We start from the raw sequence: 16,565 nt of genomic DNA, 5'->3' as shown, positions 1-16,565 counted from the left end.
AAAACACTTAACTGAATGTGAGGTTAAGAAGATACCATGTGGTATAGCGGGCAGAGAGCCACCTTCAGTCAGAATGCCTTGGGTGTAAGTCTTGGCTGATGCTTCTTAGTGATTAAGGGAGATCCTGAGATCAGAATGTGTGGAACAGACACTAATCTGTCGGATCTAGTGATAAAGTCACAAACCTGGAGCCTCTTACTACCCCCCAAACCCCTCAGAATTTGCACTTCATCCTCAGATTTTGCTGCCATAAAAACTAAGATAGCAAGCATTTGGTGATAAAGACCACAAAGAATCACTCTGTTTTAATATTTTGGAACAAAAGATAAATCTTTTTGTTTGTAAACAAGTAGCAGATTGTGTATTTATTAAATTTATGATGTGCCTGTTACAGTACATTTTGTGAAATTCAGCATAAACTACAAGCAGCTCCTGCTTTTTGCTAATGCTGCATTCAGTTGACATTGCTTGTGTACTTGATAGTTGACTCACAAGCACCCCAATTAGTTGTAATGAAGAGTGATGTTGAGCAGCATGGCTTAGAATCCCAGAATTTTACATTTGGATGTATGCTCAGCAACTGTCTGACCCAGCGCGTATCTAAAAAATTTTTATTCCAACTACTACACAAATACTCATCTACCCTCTTCTTGAAACCCTCCAGGAGATGGGCTCTGCTTCTCTTCTAGGGCAGCTCAATCATTTTCTTTAGACATTGAGCCACATTTCCTCTTTGCAGATTCTGCCCATTGTCCCTTCTTCTGCCCATATCTAAACCATGATCCACATAGTGCTTTTGAAAAGGGGTCCTTACTAAAAACTTAACAAGAAATCTCTTTAAAAAAAAAAAAATCTTGTTTTAAAAGATATTTCCAGGAGCTTTTATAAAAGAGAATGTGAACATTAATATTATTAATTGAATGGTTTATATATCTTATTATTATATTCTTAGTTTTAGGCCAAATCACTTATAGTTGGGTTGTACGTATATATATTTTATGTACCATAAATATGTTTGATACTACATTGGGACCTACTTATAACTATAAGCTAAAAGGATACCCTATATCATTAGTGTGTATATGTACATAGAATTTTTTTTTAAAGACGTTTAGGATATTTTTCTTTCCTTTAGTTCATAGTTCTGTATTTTTGCTTTAATGAAATTTACCTAACTAATTATAGACTTGTAGTATTTTATTGTTGTTGAAAACAGTCTTAGAGACCATCTTATCCACCTAATGTTCAGATTACAGAGCTAGAATCTAGAGATGTCAGGTGACATGTGAGGTCATACAACTAATGAAGAGCAGAGCCCAGATTGCCACCTGCCCTCTGCCTCCAAACCTGTCTGCTCTATTTGACTTTGGGACATTCTGCTCTAAGGTGTGTTTGTAGCAAAAATCAGAAATGCTATACTGCAAGGCTAGAAGCAAAGTGATCATTTCCCCTCTTTAACAAATAGTTAGATTTATGCAGATTAAAATAACAAAAAAACAAAATCTTGCATTTTCCATCTTCTTCCTTCCATTAAGTAATGAAAAAGCACTGTGGCCCCAGTGAGTCGGGCCTTTTTGAGGTTATTGTGTTTGAGCAGATCAGTGATGTGTGAAGTAGCAAAAGGAGAGGGAGGGGGATTAAATTACCCTTGTTTGTCCTGGGTTCCCTTCAAAGTGACTTTAAGTTTTAAACCCTGACTACTTCTATTCTCTTGGGATATGACACATCTTTCATTTTGCTGCTGATACTAATGTCAGGAGCAGTCAAGTCTTTCTGTCAAATAATTATATCACTTGGCCGTCTGCTACTTTCACCTTTTCACACAGCTGAGAATGAGGGAGCAAGTTGAGAACCCAAGTATCAGTAATTCGTCATGTCCAACTTGCGTATCTGGTGCCCGTGAAAAGAGAGGGCTGTTAGAGATTTGCATACAAATAAAAGCAATAAAAATATATTAAAGTAAGAAGAGACAGAAAAACTATAAAAGGAAAAGAAATTCTAAAACCACAGCAATGTGGGTCCACTTTGCCAAGGGACATCTATGCTTGCCTATCTCAGTAGATCCTGTCAGAATCTCCCAACTGTTACTATTCTTGATTATGACCCATAGTCATCAAAAAATAATTAATTTTTGGCTGGGGTACTTAATTTCAGACGGTGTGACTATATATAATCATTTTTACTAAATTTTTTTGAAAACTGTTAAAAAGTCAGACTTGACAATCATAAAAGGTAAGTCCTTGGCTAGCCTGTCAGTGTGCCTTTCTAGAACAGCTCATGGCAGCCAAGGTTTTATTTAGCTTCTCTCAGCTATTGTCCAACAGAGAACGAATCGGGAAATGTCTGCTTGCCTGACCTATGGCTGATTGTCATGTTAGTCCTGGAGAGCAGAGGACCTTCCTTGGCTGGACGGCTCACTCTGTAGGCAGCATCCTGCTCCTCTTTATCCCCACAGAGAGTCAAGCCAACAGTTTTCAAGTCTCCTTTGAAAATAGACTTTCTTTTTGGGGCAACCTAGGGATCCCTCCTTGGGATATCATGTCTTTACATCCATAAAATAAAAGTTATAAGATTACAAAGGAAACAAGTTATATTGAAATAAAAATATCACAATATTCTTTTAAAAACTTCAGACCCTGGATTCAGAACCTCTGTCTTACAGGATTTTCTGTTCTTATTTCCTTCACACACACCCATTTTATACACATATGTATATACATATGTGTGTATATAATTTTAAAAGTAGACCACCACCATTCACTACAAAAACTTATAATTTTTTAAACAAATTGCAGCATATCTATTGAAATTTGGGTTTCATTCTTCATCAAATCCATGAAGCTATCATGATGACTTGATGTGCGCAAGAACCCTTTCTCTAGGTAAATATGTTTTTAACCCTGATATTTGTTAATAGCTTTAGATTGGGGTTTCTTATCAACCCTATATTTTGTGGTTGTCCATGGAATACCTCGGAAAATTAGTGTGGGTTTGTAGACCAAGGGATAAAGTTTTTTTCCAGACTTATGAAATCAATTCATAGGCAAGTTTAGATTTTTCATAAAAATTAGCTTTTTGGCCTGTGATATTTTTATCCCCTAATGCCCATTCTTATCAGCTACATTGGTTGAAATGGGAAGTGTTCATGATAGCTTTGGGGAGTTTTTGAGAACTTGTTTTAAAAAATTTAGATTTATCTGGAAGTCTGACTCAATATGTGTACTTTTCTGCCAAGTCCCAAATTGTCATTGACATTCCTCTAGAGGTCACTGTATGTCACCAGCATTTGTGTTTGGATTTAAGGTTGCAGAGAGAGTGGCCACAGAGAGAGCCGAACCATGTGGCAGCGGCCACAGTACTGGGTACCAGATCCGCCTCCAGAGGTAAAGGGGCTTTCTCGTTTGATTTCCAGGGAAAGACCACTCGTGATCCCAAACATATAGAGCATGCAGACTCTAAGAAGCTCCTTCACTCCAGTGGGGTGATGGGGAGGGGGAGGCTACCTATAATACTGACCCCTACTGACACATAAATCTCAGGAAGCTCCAGGGCTTCCTCAGCATACTCCTGAGCAGCGATTCTGTATTTTGTGCCTTGTCCAGCTCATATTTTCATGTCAGCCTTTGCTTCCCAGTAGTAGCCCTTGCCCTTCTAGGAAGTAGTGTTGGATCCAGATAGCTTGTTTTCCCAGAAAGTACAGACTACCACTGTTTTCATCTTGCCACACTGTCCCAAATGTAGAGAAAGCCCAGGTTACCTTGTGTCAAACTTTGAAAATACTTGACATTTCAAGATTGGTCTCAGGTGACATGAAGAGTTACGGGTGTCACCATCCAGCCACTTAGCCAAGGAGCGTTTGTGTAATGTGAGAGGGGTCCTTTGTCATTGACATTCTATAGTTAATAAACTAGACACCAAGGAAAGCCTTTTAAGTGTTGCTTCATGTTTCTTAGGATTAAAGTTAACCTTAACATGGTTGTGTTCACTTTGGTTATTAGAGACAGAATAAGAGAAATTTTTAACTTCTGAAAGAAAAGGATTGTTTTGGTTTTGAACAATGTATGTAGCCACAATTAACAAAAATAGTTCAGGTACTACTTGATGGATGTGGATGTAACCCTAAATAATATATGTGTCTCCTTGAAAGAAATCAAAGAAATGTTTTGTATTTTGACAAAAATTGTGTTTAAAGATTTAGTTTTATGTATAGGACTGCTTGTCATCTGGGGGAAGGGGTAGAGGGAGGGAGGAGAAGAGTCGGAACAGAGTGAGTGTAAGGAATAACGTAAAAAAATTACCCTGGCACGGGTTCTGTCAATAAAAAGCTATAATTATGAAAAAAAAAATTAATTAAAAAAAAAAAAAAAGATTTAGTTTTGCCATGGAAATATTCTGGCATTTATGTTCTGTTGCTTAGCCATCATGTACCTAATACAGGTTGAAAGAGACAATTTGCAATGTCTAATACGTTCCCCTTTCTCTCGTTGCCAGCCGGTTGCCAAGGAAACAAGGCTCCATTTTGTACTGTACAACAGGAATCATTCTTCAGTGGCTCCAGTCAGATCCGTAAGTATGTTTCTCTTAAGACTGAGTAGTGACTGTTGTTTCTCAAAGACTTAATTATTGAATTGGGTAGTACTAATTATTGCACTTAATTTCCAGTGCCTATGTTGTTATAAAATGTTCTGTGGAAGATGAGTTATACACTTTGCACTTCTGTTTTAGGCAATTATCCAGTGTTAGTCACATTGTACTTGATGAAATCCATGAAAGGAATCTGCAGTCAGATGTTTTAATGACTGTTATTAAAGATCTCCTAAACTTTCGACCTGACCTGAAAGTAATTCTGATGAGTGCAACTTTGAATGCTGAGAAGTTTTCGGAATATTTTGGTGGGTGTGATATTTCCAATTTATTTCTGTGGAAAGGGTTTAAAATGTTTAAAGGCTTATTTTCAATACTGAAGTTTTTAGTTTTTTACTAACAGAGTTTGATTAAATGTTTAATTTTGCATAGACATAACAGCAACATTGTGATTTTTTTTTTTTTTTTTTAAGTGGGGTTACTTCCAAAAGTGCTGATTTTTCAAGGTTTAGATTTGTTACAAGGTAGAAAGAAAAACATTTTCTCATTTAAACAACCTAGAAAACAAAGTTTTAAAATTTGCTATTAATAATGAGTAAAAGGATATTTAGAAACTTCTAGCAGAACTTAGGGGGAGGGAGGAGCCTGAAAAGGTTTTAATTCATTGAACCCATGTCTGAATTTGACTTTTTTAAATATGCTGTCATCACCTTATCATGAAAGGGTTTTTCTAATATCCCAATGGAATAGAAATTTCCCATCCATCCTTTCTTCAATCCTTTCTCCCTTTAGATAGTTTATACATGTGTGTCATGTCAATTCTGTTTCTTAGTTCCTTGGGAAAGAACCTCACATAGGCATGGCAGACGCCATGATGGTTGTTTAGGAGGATCCATAGTAAAACTGGGGCAAATGTCCTTAAATTTAGAAGAGCTTTACTCCAGAACATTCTGAAATGTGCTTCTGCCATGGTGAGGGCTCTCCTGCAACCCTGGGACATGTGCTCATGTGCCCAAGAGCATTATGGAGGAAAGCCTTGCCTGGGCCTCCCCTGCCGAAGGCCCCAGCTCAGAAGGGGTGCCTCTGCTCTGGGCTCCAGCCCTAGTTTGGGGGAGATGGGGAGTTCTTCCTTGGTCTCCTACAGCACAGTGCTGAGCACAGAGGCAACCTTTGGGAGTGACCAAATGGTGATGGATCGTATCATCCTAGCCTTTGGTCTGTAGGTGGTGAAAAACGGGCCTCCCTCTGCCCAGGCGACAGGAGGTGCCCTAAGTGGATTCAGAAACACACCCACACCTGAGGACACTGGGTTCATTGATTCTCCCATTGCTAGTTCTTTTGTGTCACTGGCCAGGTTTGGGCTGCTCAGGAGCAAAGGGCATCTTGTGGGTAGAATTCATTACCAAAGCATTGAACCTAATGTCTCTTGTGTCTTGTCATGGAAGATAATAGTTCTTCCTAATAATGCTCTCAGAGGAGATGGGATTGAAAACACCTGGAAGCTCGTGAGGGGAAATCTTTGTTAGTTGTTATTGTCCCAGTATTTTGTCTTACATGAAGTAGTATAGGATAAGACTACCTTAGTAGCAGTAAAGCAGTGTTTCAACTCGGCTAACAGGAGGCCAAATTCTTTACCTTCTGATTCTTCCAAGTATTTCCTCCTGGAAATAGGAAAGTGACAGCAAGATCATTGGGGGGGAAATGTCTTCTGAAAGGCAGCTAAGTCATACCACAGTGAACAGATCCCTGGGCCTGGAGTCCAAAAGAATGAGTTCAAGTCCCTCCACAGTCATTCAGTAGCTATGTGACCATGGGCTAGTTCAGTTCACCTGTGTTTGCCTCGGTCCGAACCGTAAATTTCACTGTAAAATTCTGATAACAGCAGCAGCTCCTTCCCGGGACTGTTGTCCTGGCACCCAGTAAGCACTATAGGAAGTGATAGTTATCAATAAAATATGATTGCTGCTCTTTTTCAGTCTATCAGATGTGCCTTGGAACATGAGAAAAGAATGAAGATCCTTGCATCTGTTTTTGTACCCCATTTATATCAGGGGTTTTTAAGTTCAGCATATATTTTGTCATTTTTTTTCTTTAACAGATCATAGTCCAATGATTCACATACCTGGTTTCACATTCCCTGTTGCTGAATATCTTTTAGAAGATGTGATTGAAAAGATAAGGTGAGTAGATTTCAAGAAGGAGACCAAAGTAGTAGCAGATTTACTGCTTTTAGTTAAAAACTAAAACACTCCTTAACATTGCCCTAAATACTTTGCCTTAAATATTGTGTTGTAAGTAAAGGTGGCAGGAGATGTATGAGGGATGTTATTTGAAAAGATAAATAGGTGACAGATGAAAGAATTGTGTCTTGGAGTCTCCTGCCTGCCAAAAAAGAGAATATTCTTCCATTTTCTGCCCTCTTTACTTACTAAAATAAGTGACTTTACTAAACAGCTGTCAGGGCTGGGGAGTGAAGTTGGGAAAAAAGGAATCTTAATATGATTCTAAAGGAAACAACAGCAGATGTTTTGTAAAAGATTCTATCAATGCTCTGGTGCTGTGTGGGGACGAGGGGGGGGAGTTGTTGAGTTTCTGTTACCATCTATCTATCTTAAGCATTTCATCTGGGAGAGATTCTAGCTTTAAATGGGATACTCTTTCATTATTATGAAAGCTACTTTCATGCTCTTCAGGGACCTTGCAAGAATGTGTCTAATGAGCATATCAGATGTTTGTATGTAAAATTAGCATTTTTGGGAGCTTGGAAATGATAGCTTGTTTTTATTTTCTACTTAGACATTCAATAAAAATTATAATAATGTAATTTCAGTAGTCCTATATAATTATGTATTTTTTAGTATCTTGTATGTGAACCTTGAATATGAAACTTGAAATAAACCTCAGATTTTTATATTGCCTTTAAATCCAACATTGCAAAGCTCTGGTTTTGTTGGTGTGGATGCCAGCTTTGCTGATGTTGGCCACATGCTTGTCCACTGGCTCCTCATTTGGAATGACGTGGGCTGGCTTTCTGATGTACCAGTAGGGTTACGGATTGAGACCTAGAAAAAGGACATTAGAGACCATTAAGTCCAGCCCTTCTCCTTTTAAAGATGAGGAAAGTGAGATCAAAAGAAGTTAAATTAGCTCATAACTTAAGTACCTGAAGTGTGGGATTTGAACCAAAGTAGATGACTGCTTTCTATACCAAACTAAGTGAGGCCTATAGAACCAGTCAGAGTTTGGCCTCCTTCAGCGAAGACTTCATGACACAGGATCACTTCTGGGCCACTATTAGGCATTAAGGATGAAGCAAAGCAAAAAGGAAAAATTTTTAAATCTTAGTATTTAAAATTTCTTGTTTATTTTTTAGGTATACACCAGAAAATACAGATCGCAAACCCCAGTTTAAGAGGGGTTTTATGCAAGGTCATGTAAATAGACCAGAAAAAGAAGAGAAGGAAGCAATTTATAAAGAACGCTGGCCAGACTATGTAAGGCAGCTGCGAGGAAGGTGAGTTTTACTTGTTGGTCATTTTACCAAACCCCAGAGGAAGGACGGGTATTTTCTGGTCTCCATTTCTGAGCAGGGACAGGAGTCATGTTGTGTCTCAGCTGGTTCATAAATAGATTTGGCCATCTGGATCATCAGTCTTTGCAGGCTGTGAAGCTGTAGCTTTGACTGGTGGCTTAAGGGAAATAGGAGAATTTGGGGCTTATTTGTAATGTATGTAGAGATGGAACTACTCCCAGACATTTTGGTTGGTGGGGCTACATTGGTCTGCTTTGTTTCAGCTTCCCACAAAACCCAGAAACCCTAAGGAAGCCTTTAGGCTAGTACATGAGGCAGAGACTTAGGAAGACCAGAAGGGGCCGCTTAATCCAAGGGAGAAATCAAACCTCCATAGGCCATTCTCCTAGGCTTTTCTGCTGATTTCTAGGGAAACTTGGCCAGTCTCTCTCTCTCTCTCTCTCTCTCTCTCTCTCTCTCTCTCTCTCTCTGTCTCTGTCTCTGTCTCTGTCTCTGTCTCTGTAGATTATATCCTTCAGGGGCTCCCTGCACAGTTTTCACATTCTGCTTATCTTAGTGGGGAGGAAGGGACCTTCAAGAGTTCTTTTGGGACTTAGCTGGGCTTTCTCACAAGAAGCAAAGTTGAGTGGAGCCATGATTTGAACTGAATGCCTTTGATCCAGTTATCATGATATTATGTCATGTCCCCTCAAAACCTACTTGTGTTTCCCAAACACTGTTGTACATGTAATGTATTAAGGTCCGTGTTGGTGGAGTGGGAAAGTTATTCTGGTGATAAATTTTGTTTTTATGACAGTGACCCTTCAAATGTCATTGTAGTAGGAGTTTCTTTTGTGTATTTCAAACAATTTAACATTCTTTTGAACACTAAACAGGTATTCAGCAAATACCATAGATGTTTTAGAAATGATGGATGATGATAAAGTTGATCTGAATTTAATTGCTGCACTTATCCGACACATTGTTTTGGAAGAAGAGGTAAGTTTGTTCTTTTGTGTCCTGATTTCAGCTTTGTTGCTTATTGATAAAGTTCTTATGAAAATCCTCTTGGATTTGAAGTATTTCTAAAATGTACATCTAACTATAGAAGGAAGTAATTTTTAATCCAAGCATGTTTCCTTAAAAATGGAAAATATCAGTATATAAACTTTGGAAATTGAAGACCTGTTCAAATAAATGAAAAGTGTTTTTAGAAATCTAGAATATTAATGATTTCTGGGCTTTTCAAAGTTTTTACTAATAAAGTATGACAGATATCTAATGAAGAGATAAAGCAACCTTTTGCTCAGCATATCATCATTTTAAATGTTACCAATATATTTTGTTTTGACATTTGTTTTCCAATAAGTTATTCTCATAGTAGCTTCCTATTAAAATTTTAAAAAATAAAAACATTTATAATAGTGATTGTGACCAAACTTTTTACACTTTTATTAGTTTGCCATCTAGTTTAAGCTCGGTGTTCTGGAGCCAGCACTGGTTCTCATGTTGTGTCTGAATCGTATCTTTGTCATGTTTTCAATTATCTAGCACCGAAGTTTATTCTTTTGGTTTTGCTTTCTTCTTTCTAAAGTTTCTAAAATGTTAATTTTACTCACATATTGGTTCAATATTCCAAGAGATTTATATAGATATAACATCTATTCAGTACATACTGTATGCTGGGTATTGTATTAATTGCTGAAAATAGACACAAATAAAAAAAGACTATCTGTCCTCCAAAAGTTTTTCATTCTGATGGAGGAAGGCACCATGGACAAGGACACCATAGAGTCCCCAGGAGAGTTAGGGGAGGGGAAAGAGAAACTATTGTATGTGATTCTAGTGTAACCGAGAGGCTGTGGCAGTATGGGTAAAATCTGCTACTGGCGGAATGTTGGATGTCGGGTAACCTCTGCACCATGATGTCAGAAATACAAAACTAAGTAAGTGAAGGTGATCTGTACGTTACATGCTTTTGTGATTGTGATCCAGGAAACTTGAATTTTTTAAGTATTTTAAGCATTTTTTCTTTCTAATTTTATTTGAATGGCTCTTGTTTGGCAGACTGCAGAAATTGGTAACTTCAGGCTGGTTCCTTGCAAATTTAAAATGTGATAATTTTCTTGTGAGATTTTACGATTGAATGGTTAAAGAAACATTTCTTAAATGCCTGTATTATATGGAACATTGAAGTTACAAATACTGTTGTGACATGGGAGCCACCTGACAGTGTCTACTAGAGATCCAACCCAGACCTGCAGAATGGATCTCCTCGTGTGAGAGGATAATACAAGGAGACTGAGAGGCAGTTGCTGTTCTCTGACCTCTGACGGAGAGGCCATTGCATTATCTGACCTCTCTCCTCTTTCCCTGCCTCCAATTTATATCATTCCCAGTCCGCAACACCTGTATCAGCTCCTTCAGATGCTATGATCCACAGCTGTGGAGGGTCTCGGAGAATTGGCCTGCCCCATAACAAATACAAAAGCAAAGACTATTCTTCTCTCAAGGGATTTAGTTTAATAGGAAGAAACTGTATAGAAAGGAAAGTAGTGATCAAGCAGGAGTACTTTGGTCTGGACAGTTAGCTAGGGTGGAATTGGCTTTAAGCCCTTTCCAGGACAAATGGGCAGAGTGCTGCTCAGACCGTGACTCTTGGTTTGAGGGGATTGGGAAGAGAGATAAAAAAAAAGTCACTTTGGACATAAGGAAGAGGCAAGGATGGCAGAGTTCAGAGTCGAGCTCTCCTCCTGAAGCTGTCTTCTCAGAATGAGAGAAATGCTCCTAGCAGAACCTTGGCCCCATCTGCTCAAGGGTCATCTGTCTGAGAATCTTTTTTTATAGGGGAACCTATGTGCTAATGCTGATAATGCTTAGAGATTATCTAGTGCAAACCTCTTGTTTGATGAATAAGGAATTACTAGGTTAACAGAAAACTCTTTGTGGGGAGGAGTTCTATGATCATTCAGATCCATGATTTTAGGATTCTATATATGCCCTTTGTTATTTACAATACAGCCACATCACCCTTGGGGGTGATGAGCTTCTCCACATCTAACCAGGCTGACTTTTATAGAATAGACTCCTATCTGTCCTGTTGGCCTTTTCCTGCTTTGAGGCAGGATCTGTCAGACCTAACAGTACCTTGACAATGGCCTTCGAGAATCATGGGGCAGTTCTTCATCTTAGCTTCTGAGTCGTACTTCACTGGAGGCCTTGTTGGTGATGGTATTGCTGCTACCAAAGAGCCTTCTGAAATATGCTGAAGATCCTTCTAATACACACACCACACCCCTTTTTTATGACTTAGTAAATATACCAAAAATGGGAATATTACATGAGAATTTTTTGCCTGAATTAATATTGGTTTTTATAAATACTTGTAAATATTTTTAAAGTGACCTGGATAGGGTATGTCATTCTATATGCTTAAATATTAAAATACTTATAAAGTACTTCGATATTTAGAAACACTTATAAAATCAGTTAGTTTTTATAAATACTTATAAGGTACCTACTTTGTATATGTTGTTCATTGATTTTCATTGTATAATGTGTATGATCTAGGGCAGGGGTCCTCAAACTACAGCCCAAGGGCCAGATGCGGCAGCTGAGGTTGATTATCCCCCTCACCCAAGGCTATGAAGTTTCTTTATTTAAAGGCCCACAAAAATAAAGTTTTTGTTTTTACTATAGTCCAGACCTCCAACAGTCTGAGGGACAGTGAACTGGGCCCCTATTTAAAAAGTTTGAGGACTCCTGATCTAGGGGATTGAACTGATTGTACAGTAAGGAAAATGGGTTGGTCTTTTGATTTTTTTTTTTCTTTTTAAAGAAATTCCTGGGGACAGCTAGGTGGTTCAGTGGATAGAGCACCAACTCTGAAGTCAGGAGGACCTGAATTCAAATCTGGCCTCATATACTTAACACTTCCTAGCTGTGTGACCCTGGGCAAGTCACTTAATCCCAATTGTTTCAGAAAAAAAAGAAAGAAAGAAAGAAAGAGAAATTCTTGGTAGCTCATTTTGTTATCCAAGTATCCTGTTCACTGACAATACAAGCAGACAAAAGAGCGGAGGAGAAGGAAGAGTAGAATGGGGGGAAGGGAAGAAAACATGTATAAAAAGTAGAATTTTACATGAATCTAAATGTGTATGTATGTGTGTGTATGTGTGTGTGTGTGTGTGTATATATATATATATATATATATATATATATATACTGCATAGCTTGATTTTTTTAAATGATAAAATTTAGTGTTACTTCTAAATCTGCCTTGCTTGTCTATGTTTCCCTCTGAACTAGATGTGTTTAAGATGCTTCAGTGAAGCTCTTTGATTTCTCTCTTTTTTTTCCTCCCCAGTTGCTCATAAAGCTCCTTTCCCCTAAATTTGTGGGCAGGGAGAAAAGTTTGGTTAATTGGAGTTTGCAGCTAATCATTTTATTATATTCAGGTGGCAAGATTATAGAGCATTAGCTATCAAGACTGTGCTTTAATTAATTAATTTGTTTGTTTTGTGTGTGAAAGGGATGCATTTAGGGTTAGGGGAATAAGTAAATTAGAAGAACTGGTGATGGGGGCACAAGACCATGTGATGTGCTTCTAGGAAGTGCAAGCTTCATCTGCAGGAATAAATTGATTTATGGGCAACTGAACACTGTAACTTTTTAAAGTCACTTCTTAACTGACTTAAGTTTCTCCAATTGTAAAATACAAATACTTTTTTTTTCTTCCTTAAAGAAATGTTTTAAAACTAGTTGTGATAATGTACATGAGGTTTTTTTCCTCATTAGTATTTCTTTTCTCATACATGTAAAGATAGTTTAAACACTCAAGTTAACACTCATTAATATTTTGTGCATCTTAAAAGATGTAGAGAACTTTCATTAGCAGCCCTGTTTTTATAGTTTCACTCTAACTTTTCTCTTATAACTATCCTTTGGAAATTCACATTTCTTGAAATAATACTTGTATTATGTATAAGAGAGAAAATTAATTACCAGAAAATCATAGTTGTAGAGAAATTTTTTAAATTGATTTCAGGTGTTAATAAATGTAAAATTCTGTCTCATTAGAAAGAACTTTTAGACAAAGTAAATTAGGAAAATCATGCTTCCTCACTCCCTGATGTGTTAGTCTGCATTAAGAGCTGATCTAAAGGAAGATCTTAGTACAGTCCAGGAAAGAGAGAAGGAAACATGATATAGTCAATTGAAGGTAAAGAAAGCTCAGGAAGAAATGATGCCAAAGTTTGGAGAGATGTTTTGGATTCAGTCCAAGGGAAAATATAATTGCCAAAGTTCCTCTTGTGTGTAAAGCTCCCAAAGACTTGGGAGGTAGAGGGAAAGGGGGTAAGAGAAGATCACCTTCCTCAGTAGAAATGCAGCTTAGATCACTTAGAACTCAGAAAAGCTTTCCCTGATTTCAGTAGGAGGAGAGCTTCAAGAAGTGTCCAGCTCGTTTTCTTTGTGAGACTGGAAGGTGGAAATCTCAACTGTGATCTTTTTACCGAGTCAGGAAACATTAAGCTCTGGGCCTACCTAAAAACTTGGTGCTGTTTATATGGTAGATTGTACATTCCAATAAAGCAAATATTTTTTAGACATGCTACAATTATTGTAATATGTAATATGTTAATATAGTAATATAAGGGCCTTATCCTTATCCTTAAGGGCCTTATATTGCCATGAGAACATGTAATAATCTAAGTGTAGTATTTGTATTTTTGTCCCTTTTGTAATCAATTTGACCCTTTGTCTGCAGGATGGTGCGATCTTGGTATTCCTCCCAGGCTGGGACAACATCAGCACTTTGCATGACCTCTTGATGTCACAGGTCATGTTTAAATCAGGTATTATATTTTTGTTGTATTAGAGCTTGCAGAGAATAGTATGTGAGTAGCATATTGACATCACCCACTTAACTGGAAATTTCACACTTCTGGGAAAAGAATGGTTTGGAAGAATTGTCCTTTGTGGTAGAAAAGCAGTGAATGCGTTAGATATCTTTATGAGAGACAGACAATACTTTGAGGCTTTTATAGGCTTGATACAGGGAAACTATAGATGGTGGCTCATACACCAAAGTCAGAATTGTATGGGTCTATGTCTTTTTTTTTTTTTTTTAAGAATTATGAGATCATTTTGTTTTTAAGTAACCACTTCAAAAATATTCTTGAAACATTTTTTAGACCTATGAAAAAAAGCTGAAAGTGATTTATTAGGTCTTTTTATTAAATATGGTATTTTATGTGGTTCAAATCTTAGGGAAAACTTACAGGAAAAGCACCAAAACTATTGTTTTAGCCTTTTTATTTCCCCTCAAAAATCTTTGTAAATCTTTACTTCTGTTTTTAAAGAGTTTGGAGATCATCCTTGATAATTTGCTTGGTGGTTCATCATTATCATTAAGGTCTGGGAGGCCCAAGAATGTGGCTTCCTCTTCAAAGTGTCCTTGAAAACATTTTCATAAATACTCTCTTTGTATTCTTTGCTTTCTTTCTGCCATTTGTTCTAGACATCACTGTGTATGTGCTTACAAAAAGACCTGAACAATGTAACAGGTTAATCTTTCTGCAGATAGATTACAAGATTTCAAACAGACAAGAGTGTCCTTGGAAACATTTTTATTAAATACTCTCTTTGTACTTTTTGCTTTCCTTCTGCCACTTGTTCTAGACGTCACTGTGTATGTGATTGCATAAAGACCAGAACAGTGCAACAAAAATGCACTGCTTTCTGCAGATAGATTCAAGATTTCAGACAGACAGAAGGGGCCACATTTTTCCTTAAATAAAATCATTTTCATTCTCATTGGCATCTTTCAAACTTTCCAGCAGGATTTCAGTCATTCTTTCTTGGTAACATTCAGGGATGACATCAGACTTTTTGCCATGCAGTCATTGTCTCAGAGTTGTGGGAAACCTTGGACAGTCTATGGTTGACTCTGGCAAGTGAAGAGAGTTCAAGTTCCATTTTGGTGCTTTTGCCCTCTTTGATGGGGGAGATGCTGTCCTTTTGTGTCCTTGAGCTAGGTTTGCTAATGGCATTTTTCCAACTTCCTGCAAGTGTTCTCTGTCTTTTCCTCTTGGAGGCTTTTTCATTCACTTGTATATTCACAGTGAAATCAAATACTCCAAGGTCTTTGATTTGTGGATACTGAATAGTTGAAGTGGTCTTGCTCTATATAAGAGGCTTTTGTATACTTAAAAGGGCCATCTTGTATGATGGTGGCAATATCTTTTGCTGTTTTCATCAGAAAGATTGGCTGGAGACATCCACAGTTAAATAACTCACAAAATTTTACAAGCTTGGTGGAAGAAAGGTTAAGATTAACAACATGAGTTGTCTTTTAAATTGAGAGTGACTTTTTCTCACATACTAATAATCAGAGAGACAGCAAAGCAGACTGCTTTGTGTTTTAGCCTGGAGAGGTGCCCATCTGTCAGACCATATTATTCTGTGGTTTATGTAGAGTTTTTTATATTTTTAATAATATAAAATTGAGTTAAACTTTAAAAGATAACTTTCCCATGTAGCTTTCTATAATAGGATTTGATCAGTACTACCTGTTTCTAAGAGGTTTTTGTAGGAGATGACTTGACAAAGGATATGAATATATTCATATATTCTAATTTGGTCAACATATAATTAAAACAATAGATATATTCAGAGGCCTGAGAATAGTTCTTTCAAAAAAGAAAGTTCCATCCTTCAAATACTATATAAATATCAGTTATTTTTGTTATTTAGAATTACATTTAGGTTATTAAAATGTGGATTCTTCATTCTTTTAGTTTTTTGTCATATAGAAAAAAATATTCAATGTATCATTGTACTTCCTTATATGGATGTGATTTTTGTACAGCAAATGGAGTCTTAAAAAATTGGATATTCCAATCTTGGCATAAATTCTTTTATTTTAATATTTCCTTGATGACATTCATTCTTTATGACTGTTTGAGACAGTGGAAATGTTATTTACAGTGTTATATTCCACAAATCCAGAATGTAGCCATGCATCTGAACCTTTTGAAAAGGGTCACTGCTTCTGATATGTCAGATCGAACTTCTGTGTGAGCATTTTTCCTAATGCATATTTTTACTCTTTAATTTTCAGATAGGTTCATTATAATACCTTTGCACTCATTGATGCCTACTGTTAACCAGACACAGGTATGTTGTCAGATTTCTTTATTGTCTGCCGTCTTATACCTTTAGTACTTCTTGGATCATATAGAGTTTGAAACACAATATGGAGTCAGACAGTCTGACAAATGTGAATCTTTGTGAACTGGTTGTGGTGTCACACATTTTAGGTATAACCAAATAATCATCATCTATTGCCGAGACTAGATGTAAGGGATTTTCTAATAAAAAACAAGTGTCAAATCACAGTTACTATTACAGGCTTGAATTCCTTAGATTTAAGAAAATCAAACGTAAATTTAATCTGCCTGAAATTATA

At 37.1% G+C, this 16,565-nt stretch overlaps 1 protein-coding gene across 2 annotated transcripts in view; it reads left to right on the top strand.

The window, feature by feature from the left end:
- Positions 1-16,565, top strand: part of DHX36 (DEAH-box helicase 36) — a 44,512-nt gene that overhangs the window by 14,797 nt on the left and 13,150 nt on the right. For both annotated transcript variants that reach the window (XM_031957544.1, XM_031957545.1), the window contains exons 6-13: positions 3,304-3,383; positions 4,492-4,566; positions 4,726-4,892; positions 6,683-6,764; positions 7,958-8,098; positions 8,992-9,094; positions 13,863-13,950; positions 16,218-16,273. In XM_031957544.1, coding sequence (XP_031813404.1) covers positions 3,304-3,383; positions 4,492-4,566; positions 4,726-4,892; positions 6,683-6,764; positions 7,958-8,098; positions 8,992-9,094; positions 13,863-13,950; positions 16,218-16,273 — 792 coding nt within the window. The remainder of the gene's footprint in view (positions 1-3,303; positions 3,384-4,491; positions 4,567-4,725; positions 4,893-6,682; positions 6,765-7,957; positions 8,099-8,991; positions 9,095-13,862; positions 13,951-16,217; positions 16,274-16,565) is intronic.

The sequence above is a fragment of the Sarcophilus harrisii genome, chromosome 3 (assembly GCF_902635505.1).
Source record: "Sarcophilus harrisii chromosome 3, mSarHar1.11, whole genome shotgun sequence".
Taxonomy (NCBI): domain Eukaryota; kingdom Metazoa; phylum Chordata; class Mammalia; order Dasyuromorphia; family Dasyuridae; genus Sarcophilus; species Sarcophilus harrisii.
Note: the sequence above shows the minus strand (reverse complement) of the source record. Positions and strands in the feature narration are given on the sequence as shown.